This window comes from Tachyglossus aculeatus, chromosome 12 (assembly GCF_015852505.1).
Source record: "Tachyglossus aculeatus isolate mTacAcu1 chromosome 12, mTacAcu1.pri, whole genome shotgun sequence".
Lineage (NCBI taxonomy): Eukaryota > Metazoa > Chordata > Mammalia > Monotremata > Tachyglossidae > Tachyglossus > Tachyglossus aculeatus.
This window is the reverse complement of record NC_052077.1, coordinates 17881315-17892862: the sequence shown is the minus strand read 5'-3', so window position 1 is coordinate 17892862 and position 11548 is coordinate 17881315. Positions and strand designations below refer to the sequence as shown.

General features: G+C 51.9%; 1 protein-coding gene across 1 annotated transcript in view; it reads left to right on the top strand.

Annotated features, from left to right (window-relative positions):
• Nucleotides 1–2882: 2882 nt before the first annotated feature.
• OTUD4 (OTU deubiquitinase 4) overlaps nt 2883–11548 on the top strand; it is a 49834-nt gene continuing 41168 nt past the window's right edge. The window contains exon 1 of the mRNA XM_038754977.1: nt 2883–2969. Coding sequence (XP_038610905.1) covers nt 2883–2969 — 87 coding nt within the window. The remainder of the gene's footprint in view (nt 2970–11548) is intronic.

Here is an 11548-nt window from a genome sequence, read left to right as displayed (position 1 = left end):
CAAGTTGGCAACAGAGACGGCCCCTACCCAACAGTGGGCTCTCAGTCTAGAAGGTGGGTTCACAGTTTAGAAGGCTTCGGCTGTGCCCGCCGCGGGAGCAGGCCTGTACACAGTTTCATTCATTCATTCAATCATATTTATTGAGCGCTTACTGTGTGCAGAACACTGTACTAACTGCTTGGGAAGGACAAGTTGGCAACAGATAGAGACGGTCCCTATCCAACAACTGGTTCACAGTCTAGAAGGCTTCGGCTGTGCCCGCCGTGGAGGCGCGCCTGTACACAGCATCACTCATTCAATCAATCATATTTATTGAGCGCTTACTGTGTGCGGAGCACTGTGCTAAGCGCTTGGGAAGGACAAGTTGGCAACATATAGAGGCGGTCCCTACCCAACAACGGGCTCACAGTCTAGAAGGCTTCGGCTGCGCCCGCCACGGGGGCGCACCCGTACATGGCTTCATTCATCAATCGTATTTATTGAGCGCTTACTGTGTGCAGAGCACTGTGCTAAGCGCTTGGGAAGGACAAGTTGGCAACATATAGAGACGGTCCCTACCCAACAACGGGCTCACAGTCTAGAAGGCTTCGGCTGCGCCCGCCGCGGGGGCGCGCCCGTACACAGCATCACGCATTCAATCAATCATATTTCTTGAGCGCTTACTGTGTGCAGAGCACTGTGCTAAGCGCTTGGGAAGGACAAATTGGCAACATATAGAGACAGTCCCTGCCCAACAGTGGGCTCACAGTCTAAAAGGGGGAGACAGAGAACAAAACCAAACATACCAACAAAATAAAATAAATAGAATGGATATGTACAAGCAAAATAAATAAATAAATAGAGTAATAAATATGTACAAACATATATACAGGTGCTGTGGGGAAGGGAGGGAGGTAAGATGGGGGATGGAGAGGGAGGGGCACACAAGGCTCCGCCCATCCGCCGCGGGGGGGGCGCCCGCACACGACTCTGGCTCCGTCCACCGCGGGGACGCGCCCGCACAAGGCTCCGCCCACCCGCCGCGGGGGCGCGCCCGCACACGACTCCGGCCCCGCCCGCCGCGGGGACGCGCCCACACCACTCCGGCTCCGCCTGCCGCGGGGGGGCGCCCGCACACGGCTTCGGCTGCGCCCGCCGCGGGGGCGCGCCCGTACACAGCTTCACTCATTCATTCAATCGTATTTATTGGGCGCTTACTGTGTGCGGAGCACTGTGCTAAGCGCTTGGGAAGTACAAATTGGCAACATATAGAGACGGTCCCAGCCCAACAGTGGGCTCACAGTCTAAAACGGGGAGACAGAGAACAAAAGCAAACATACCAACAAAATAAAATAAGTAGAATGGATATGTACAAGTAAAATAAATAAATAAATAGAGTAATAAATATGTACAAACATATATACAGGTGCTGTGGGGAAGGGAGGGAGGTAAGATGGGGGGGATGGAGGGGGGCATACAAGGCTCCGCCCGCCTCGGGGGCGCGCCCGCACACGGCTCCGGCTCCGCCCACCGCGGGGACGCGCCCGCACAAGGCTCCGCCCACCCGCCGCGGGGGCGCGCCCGCACACGACTCCGGCTCCGCCCGCCGCGGGGACGCGCCCACAGCACTCCGGCTCCGCCCGCCGCGGGGGGGCGCCCGCACACGGCTTCGGCTGCGCCCGCCGCGGGGGCGCGCCCGTACACAGCTTCACTCCTTCATTCAATCGTATTTATTGAGCGCTTGCTGTGTGCGGAGCCCTGTACTAAGCGCTTGGGAAGTGCAACTTGGCAACATATAGAGATGGTTCCTACCCAACAACGGGCTCACAGTCTAGAAGGCTTCGGCTCCTCCCGCGGCGGGGGCGCGCCCGCACACGACTCCGGCTTTGCTCTACGCGGGGACGCGCCCGCACAAGGCTCCGCCCACCCGCCGCGGGGGCGCGCCCGCACACGACTCCGCCCACCCGCCGCGGGGGCGCGCCCGCACCGCCCTGGTCCCTCCCGCCGCAGGGGGGCGCCCGCGCAGGACCCCGGCCCCTCCCGCCGCGTGGGGGCGCCCGCACACGGCTGGGGCAGCGTCCTCCGCGGGAGCGCGCCCGCACAAAGCTCCGCCCACCCGCCGCGGGGACGCGCCCGCACACGACTCCGGCTCTGCCCGCTGCGGGGACTTGCCCGCGCACGGCTCCGCCCACCCGCCGCGGGGGCGCGCCCGCCCCGCTCCGGCTCCTCCCGCCGCGGGGACGCGACCACACAAGGCTCCGCCCACTCTCCGCGGGGGCGCGCCCGCACACGTCTCCGGCTCCTCCCGCCGCGGGGGGGCGCCCGCTCCGCTCCGGCTCCTCCCGCCGCGGAGAGGCGCCCGCGGACGACCCCGGCCCCTCCCGCCGCGTGGGGGCGCCCGCACACGGCTGGGGCAGCGTCCTCCGCGGGAGCGCGCCCGCACACGACTCCGGCTCCGCCCACCCGCCGCGGTGACGCGCTCCCCCAAACTTCCTGCCCGGGCGCGAACTACAGTTCCCAGGGTGCTCCGCGCCGGCGGGCGGACGGGCGGGCGGGCGGGGGGGCCTCGCGGGGTCCTCGCGGTTTCGCGTTCCCCGTTCGGCGCGCGAGCGGCAACGCCCCTGATCGTCGGGTCGTCGCGCGGCCGCCGTGAGGAGGAGGAGGAGGAGGAGGAGGAGGAGGAGGAGAGGGGGCCCCCCCGCCCGGCGGCGGCGGCAGCGGCAGCAGCATGTGGGGCTAGCGGAGGGCCGCCAGCCCCGGGAGCCATGGAGGCCGCCGCCGCCCCGGCCGCCGGAGAAGGCGGCGGCGACGACGACGAGGAGGCGGCGGCGGCGGCGGCGGGCCGGAGGAGCGGGAGGAGCGGGAGGAGGCCGGGCGGCCGGGCCGGCCGGGCCCGCTCGCCCATGGACGCCTACTTGCGCTCCCTCGGCCTCTACCGGAAGCCGGTGGCCAAGGACGGCTCCTGCCTCTTCAGGGCGGTGGCCGAACAGGTAACCCCTTCCCTCAGCACTATTTACTGAGCGCCCCCCTCCCTCCGCACTGCCTACTGAGCGCCCCCCTCCCTCAGCGCTACCTCCTGAGCGCCCCCCTCCCTCAGCGCTACCTACTGAGCGCCCCCCTCCCTCAGCGCTACCTACTGAGCGCCCCCCTCCCTCAGCACTACCTACCGAGCGCCCCCCTCCCTCAGCGCTACCTACCGAGCGCCCCCTTCCTCAGCACTACCTACTGAGCGCCCCCCCTCCCTCAGCGCTACCTACCGAGCGCCCCCCTCAGCGCTACCTACTGAGCGCCCCCCCCCTCAGCACTACCTACTGAGCGCCCCCCTCCCTCAGCACTACCTACTGAGCGCCCCCCCTCCCTCAGCACTACCTACTGAGCGCCCCCCTCCCTCAGCGCTACCTACTGAGCACCCCCCTCCCTCAGCACTACCTACTGAGCGCTCCCCTCCTTCAGCACTACCTACCGAGCGCCCCCCTCCCTCAGCGCTACCTACTGAGCGGCCCCCCCCAGCGCTACCTACTGAGCGCCCCCCTCCCCCAGCGCTACCTACTGAGCGCCCCCCTCCCCCAGCGCTACCTACTGAGCGCCCCCCCCCCTCAGCGCTACCTACTGAGCGCCCCCCTCCCTCAGCGCTACCTACTGAGCGCCCCTCCCTCAGCACTACCTACTGAGCACCCACTGTCCATGCGGAGCGCTCCCCCTCCCCTCCCCACAGCCCCTCTATACTACTACTACTACTATTAGTAGTATAAGAGAAGAGAAGCAGTGGGGCTCAGGGGAAAGAGCCGGGCTTTGGAGTCGGCGGTCGTGGGTTCGAAACCCGGCCCCGCCGCGTATCTGCTGTGTGACCTTGGGCGAGTCACTTCTCTGAGCCCCAGTTCCCTCACCTGGAAAATGGGGATGAAGACTGTGAGCACCCCCCCCCCCCCCCCCCCCCCCCCGTGGGACAACCTGATCACTTTGCATCCTCCCCAGTGCTTAGAACGGTGCTTGGCACATAGTAAGTGCTTAACAAATGCCAACGTTACTATTATTATTATTATTAATGATGAAGGCATTTATTAAGCGCTTACTATGCGCAGAGCACCGTTCTGAGCGCTGGGGAGGTTACGGGGTGATGAGGTGGTCCCATGGGGGGGCTCACAGTCTTCATCCCCATTTTACAGATGAGGGAACTGAGGCCCAGAGAAGTGAAGTGACTCACCTCAAGTCACACAGCTGACAAGTGGTGGAGTCGGGATTCGAACCCATGACCTCTGACTCCAAAGCCTGGGCTCTTAACACTGAGCCACGCTGCTTCTCTAATAATAATAATAATAATAATCTAATAATGATGGTGAGGGCATTTATTAAGCACTTACTATGTGCAAAGCACAGCTCTAAGTGCTGGAAGGTGATGAGGTGGGCCCACGGGCTTCACCCCCATTTTCCAGATGAGGGAACCGAGGCCCAGAGGAGTGAAGTGACTTGCCCAAGGCTTCAACCCCCCCCCCCCCCCCCCGCCATTTTCCAGATGAGGGAACCGAGGCCCAGAGGAGTGAGGTGACTTGCCCAAGTCTTCACCCCCATTTTCCAGATGAGGGAACCGAGGCCCAGAGGAATGAAGTGACTTGCCCAAGGCTTCACCCCCATTTTCCAGATGAGGGAACCGAGGCCCAGAGGAGTGAAGTGACTTGCCCAAGTCTTCACCCCCATTTTCCAGATGATGAGGGAACTGAGGCTCAGCGAAGTGAAGTGACTTGCCCAAGGTCACACAGCAGGCCTGTGGCGGAGCCGGGATTCGAACCCACAACCTCTGACTGCAAAGCCGGGCTCTTCCGCGGAGCCACGCTGCTTCTCCGTTTAGTCAGTCAGTCGTACGTACTGAGTGCCTACTGTGTGTGGAACGCTTCCCAGGCTGAGCCCCCTCCTTCTTCTCTCCCTCTCCCCACAGCACCTGTATAATAATAATAATAATAATAGCATTTATTAAGTGCTTATTATGTGCTAAGCACTGTTCTAAGTGGTGGGAGGTTACAAGGTGATCGGGTTGCCTCACAGGGGGCCCACAGTCTTCATCCCCATTTTACAGATGAGGAAACTGAGGCGCAGAGAAGTTAAGTGCCTTGCCCCAAGTCACACAGCTGACAGTTGGCGGAGCCGGAATTTGAACCCATGACCTCTGACTCCAAAGCCCGGGCTCTTTCCAGTGAGCCCCGCTGTATATATGTATTTTTGTTTGTACATATTTATTACTCTATTTACTTATTTATTTTACTGGTACATATGTATTCTATTTATTTTATTTTGTTAGTATGTTTGGTTTTGTTGTCTGTCTCCCCCTTCTAGACTGTGAGCCCACTGTTGGGTAGGGACCGTCTCTATGTGTTGCCAACTTGTACTTCCCAAGCGCTTAGTACAGTGCTGTGCACACAGTAAGCGCTCAATAAATACGATTGATTGATTGATTGTTGGGTAGGGACCGGCTCTAGATGTTGCCGTCTTGGACTTCCCAAGCGCTTAGTACAGTGCTCTGCACACAGTAAGCGCTCAATAAATATGAATGAATGAATGAATGACTGCCAACTTGGACTTTCCAAGTGCTCAGTACAGTGCTCTGCACACAGTAAGCGCTCAATAAATACGATTGAATGAATGAAAAGCACTGTACTAAGCGCTTGGGAGAGGACAGTTCGGCAACAGAGACGGTCCCGACCCACCAACGGGCTCCCGGGCTGGAATTTAGGGAGCGCTTACTGTGCGTGGAGCACTGTACTAAGCGCTTGCAGCACATGGAGACGGTCCCTACCCGCCAGTGGGCTCACAGTCTAGAATTTACTGAGCGTTTTATGTGTGCGGAGCACTGCGCTAAGCGCTTAGGAAGTACAATTTGGCAGCAGATAGAGACGGTCCCTACCCAACAATGGGCTCCCAGGCCTGAATTTAGTGAGCGTTTAATGTGTGCAGAGCACTGGACTAAGCGCTTGGGAAGTACAATTCAGCAGCATAGACGGTCCCGACACAACAACAGGCTCCCAGGCTACAATTTACTGAGAGTTTAATGTGCGCAGAGCACTGTACTAAGCGCTTGGAAACTACAGTTCGGCGGCAGAGACAGTCCCGACCCACCAACGGGCTCCCAGGCTAGAATTTAGGGCGCGTTTAATGTGTGCAGAGCACTGGACTAAACGCTTGGGGAAGTGCGTGGCTCAATGGAAAGAGCCCGGCCTTGGGAGTCACGGGTCATGGGTTCAAATCCCGGCTCCACCAGTTGTCAGCTGTGTGACTTTGGGCAAGTCACTTCACTTCTCTGGGCCTCAGTTCCCTCATCTGGAAAACGGGGATTAAGACTGTGAGTCCCACCTGATTACCTTGTATCCTCCCCAGCGCTTAGAACAGCGCTTTGCACATAGTAAGCGCTTAACAAATGCCATTATTGTTATTATTATTGTTGTTATTATTATTATTATTATTATTATTATTATTACAATTAAGCGGCAGAGACGGTCCCTACCCAACAGTGGGCTCACGGTATAGAATTTACTGATCGTTTAATGTGTGCAGAGCAGTGTACTAAGCGCTTGGAAAGTACAATTCGGCGGCAGAGACGGTCCCGACCCACCAACGGGCTCCCAGGCTGGAATTTAGGGAGCGTTTAATATGTGCGGAGCACTGCACTAAGCGCTTGGGAAATACAATTCGGCAACTGATACAGTTGGTCCCGACCCAACAACGGGCTCCCAGGCTGGACTTTAGTGAGCGTTTAATGTGTGCAGAGCACTGGACTAAGCGCTTGGGAAGTACAAGTCGGCAACAGATAGAGACGGTCCCGACCCAACAACGGGCTTCCAGGCTGCAGTTTATTGAGCGTTTAATGTGTGCGGAGCACTGTACTAAGCGCTTGGAAAGTGCAAGTTGGTAACTTACAGAGACGGTCCCTACCCAAAAACGGGCTCACGGTCTAGAAGGGGGAGACAGACAACAAAACAAGTAGACAGGCGTCAATACCATCAGAATAGATAAATAGAATTATATTCATTCATTCAAGCGTATTTATTGAGCACTTACTGTGGGCGGAGCACTGGGAAGTACAAATCGTCAGCAGAGACGATCTCTACCCAGCAACGGGCGCACAGGCTGGAAGGGGGAGACAGACGACAAAACATGTAGGCGGGTGTCAATAACATCAAAATAAATAGAATTATGTTCATTCATTCAACCCTATTTATTGAGCGCTTACTGTGTGCAGAGCACTGTACTAAGCGCTTGGGAAGTACAAATCGGTAGCAGATAGAGACGTTGCCGACCCAACAACAGGCTCATAGGCTAGAGGGGGGAGACAGACAACGAAACAAGACAAGTAGACAGGCGTCAGTACCATCAGAATAGATAAATAGAATTATATTCATTCATTCAGTCGTATTGAGCGCTTACTGTGTGCAGAGCACTGCACTAAGCGCTTGGGAAGTACAAGTTGGCAACATATAGAGACGATCCCCACCCAGTAATGGGCTCACAGTCTGGAAGGGGGAGACAGACAACAAAACAAAACAATTAGGTGTCAATACCATCAGAATAAATAGAGTTATTGATCTATACACATCATTGATAAAATTCCTGCTCCCTTATCCGCTCCCCGGCTGCTCCTAGGAAGTGGGGAGGGTATCCGTGCCAAGTTGGGGGCTTTTACCCGACGAAAACGGCAGTGGGGTTGGGGGTCGCCCTCCAAAAAATGGCAAGTGAAGACAGGCCGTAGAAAACTTCCCTTTTTGAGGTGGGGTGTCGGCTGGCAGCACAGTGCTTCGCACGTAGTAAGAGCTTAATAAATACCAACGTTATTATTATTATTATTATTAATTTCTCACCTCTCCTCCCGCTGGAGCGAAACTGTCGACGGAGGCTACAGAAATAGTCGTTCATTAGAGTTTCCTCCTATCTGATCGGTGTACCTACCCGCCCCCATCGCTCCTTTTCACGGAAAGTGCCGATGGGATGCGTCTAAATCACCACCCCCAAATCCCAGACTGTGTAACTGATAGTAATAATGGGTAGACGCTTTAAAATTCGTGTTTGAATAGGCACTTGGAATAGGTGCGGGTGTGCCCGGATAAAGAAGCGGATCCCTTTTCCAAAACGCTATCGTAGCATGTGTGTGAGTATTATGAATCGCACGTAGGCCCTTAAGTAGTTTCTCAGACATCCAGTAGACTGTCAACTCCCTTGGGTTGTAAGTTCCTTGAGGGCAGGGATCTTGGCTACCTATTCTGCTGTCTTATTCTCTCCCAAGCACTTGTACAGTGCTCTGCTCCCAGTATGTGCTCAGTAAATACCACCGATCGACGTATTTGGAAAATATCCTCGCCACTGTTTGCTCCGACTCTAGGGATCGTACTGGATAACGAGATGACCTAAAATGGCAGAAAATAGGATGTAATTGTGCACACCAAAACATAAGAAATGCCATCCAGCCCAGTCTTCTGGCTTAGGCAGAGGCACTGAAACCAACTCTATTGTACCATTTTCTGCCAAGGATACTGCAGTGTACACAGTAAAGCCTCTGTAAATACCCTTGATCGATCTCTAATTCTTCCCACTAATTACCTATAATGGCCTCTCATCCATAAATGGCATCTCTAGCCCTTCCTTTAATTTATTCATGTTTGGTGACCTGAACAACTTTCTGAGATAAATAATTCCCCCTACTTACCACTTGCCTTGTAGTTTTTCTTTCATTTCTACTTGTCCTTCCTTCAGAGGTCAGTGGGTGCCCTTAGTCCTGATTTGTGGGATATAGTGAAAACCAGTGCCAGTGTTCATCTTAACCACCTCCTTCTTAATTTTATAGCTTTCAGTTGTAATCCTTCTCAGCTTTTACCTTCTAGACTGATTAGTCCTAATCTTTTCTTTTTATCCTTTGGAGAAAGTTGTTCCTCTTCCCTGGTCATTTTGGTGATCGTTCTCTGAACCATCTCCAACTTTATTATTATTATTATTAGTAGTAGTAGTAGTAGTAGTAGTGATAATATTTATTGAGCACTGTTTGGTACAGCAAACTGGACTAGGCACTTGGGAAGTTGCAGATAAAGTGATACCTTGTACACAAGGAGATTACATTGTAACTGGGAAGACAGTGATAAAAATTTAAACTAGTCATCAAATTAAATAACTGAGGGCACAATTATTGTGCCTTAAAACGCAGCAATCAGAAAAGCACGCAGTTTTCCAGCTGCAGGCATATCATATTTTTTATAATGGCAGAACTCTGCTCTTAGTTATGTTTTCTATAACCACTTTGCTCTTGGGAAGTGCTTTTCTTTTGTCATGAATAAACTATAAGCTTGAAGAGTCTGTGATTAATTTCTCATCTCCCTTTACTCATAATTTTACCCCAGAGCCTAAATACTTTTAGAGACAGCCCGCACATTTTGGGTGTGTAAGTTTTTCCTGTAGTGAGTGTCAGTAGGTGGTTTTAAAAAATCGAGGGTTCTTATTTTCAAGGCCTTCCAGTAATGGAGACAAAAAAAGTCTGCACGGTGAAGTTTAAAAAAAAAATCTCTTAACCATTTTAGGTGGGCATACTATTTTACCTTTAAGAACACCATATTCTGTCAGATGTTATAAAGGAGGATGCTATACCAGATTTGCCTTGCTACTTCTTCAGTTCTCTTCTTGACCTAGGGATTCAGTAACTTATTTATTTTTCATCAGACTGTACATTTCATTGGTTGGCTAGCTTGTAGATTCAGCATGTGGAAGAATTAGTCAATTTATTACAAGTTAATAGTTCTGGAAGGTTTTGTTGGGTAGACAGGTGAAATTAAGATTAGGTTTTGGATTATCTGGGTTTGCTATGGTTCCATATTTTCCTGATTCAGTGTCATTCATTCTCATTTATATATATGTAAATATAAATGCACACACATGTCTCTCTTATATGTATTTATACACATTTCTGAGTACATTTAAAGTCTAAGAATCTCATTAGTTAGGGATGTAGAGAGTTTCTTTGGAAATAATTTAATAAACATGAAAATGAAACAATAATCCTGGGTGTTTTATGGTAGCTGAAACTATACAGCTATGGCACTCCGGGTTTGAATTGAAAGGTAATTTCTGGAGCTCAAGAAGCAGGGGTTTGGAAATTAAAAATGTGGAAAAAATTGCCGTTATTGGAATTCTGATTATTTCCTGATGCATTCCTGCTAAGTAACTATATGTTTCTGATTGATTGTACTTAGTGATTTATGAGCAGTTTTAGAGTGCTTAAATCTAGAATTATGATGAAACTAAAATCTGCATGATACAGGTCTATCACCACAATTCTACACTTTTCAATGTGTTCAGAACGTATTCTTTTCCCTGCCTCTGTCCAAGATGTCACTGCCAGGTCAGACCTGAACCTGCCCTAGCTTCTGGGGCTAAGAGTAGGCTGCCTTTAGGTTAACCTGCTATAGCAAGAATTTTCAACTTTTTCATAATAATTAACGCTATACTGACATCAGTGGTGGTTTGAGATGTCTCTAAATCTCCTCCCTTCCCGTCTTGGATACTTTGATTTATATACCAAATTTACTTACAGCATTGCCCAACCTTTCGGCCTAATTTTTGTAATATTAAAACAGGGTCGGGGCTATTATGTGGGTCATGTAAGAATCAGGCCGAACAACTGGGGAGGAGGGGGAAGAGAAGAAAAATACAGAAGAGTGCACTTGGCTTTCCTTCTAGTGCAGTCTCCCAAGTAATACATTCAGTAGGCACTCAGTGAGTTAACGCTCCCCATTATGGTGTTTTCACTCTTGTGCTCCTCCTCCTTTCCTGGATCCTGCCATGCAGGGATTGTGGCAGTCTTAATTAGTTGACTCTCCAACCCTCCTTGATGTGTTCTCAACTTATCACTCCCCTCCTCCTCTGAAGTGTATCACTGCTCATAGTTAAGACATACAAAAAATAAACTTTTATTCCTGCCTCAAAAATTGGGGCAGGGCAGGGTGGAGACAATATGCAGGTAGATGTGTAATACCTGTTTTTTAGACGTGCTCTGAAACTGCCCATCATTATTTATGTTTTGTGCAATAGCCTAAAAATCATTATTTGGAAAGGGAAAAAGACAATATGCCCGCCATTTTTATTTAAAATGTATGTACTAACAGTTTGCCAATTGTTGCTAAGTGAAAGGGCTTGAAATCAAGCTTTAGTTTGCTAAAAATCTAGGTGCCAAATCAGAAGACACTGTTTGGTTTAAGCAAGCAAATAAAGGGGAAATTAGAGTAAAGATTTAATTTAATGGGCTCTTTTGCCAGGAATGCTCACCCATTCAATAGTATTTAAGTGCTCACTGGAACAGTGTACTGAGTGCTTGGGAGTGCACAGAAGATGAACCATCAGGATCCCTGCCCTCATGAGTTGTACAGTTTAGCAGGGAAGACTGACACCAAAATCATTTGTATTTAGGGGGAAAAATGAAAAAGGTCTATGTACAGGAGTTACTGCTGAAGTAATAGGGTATGTAAGGTCTGTACATAATGCTACTGGCGATTTTGATAAATACTACCCCAGTGCTTAGGTGGTGTAAAAGTGCCAACTACTGTTA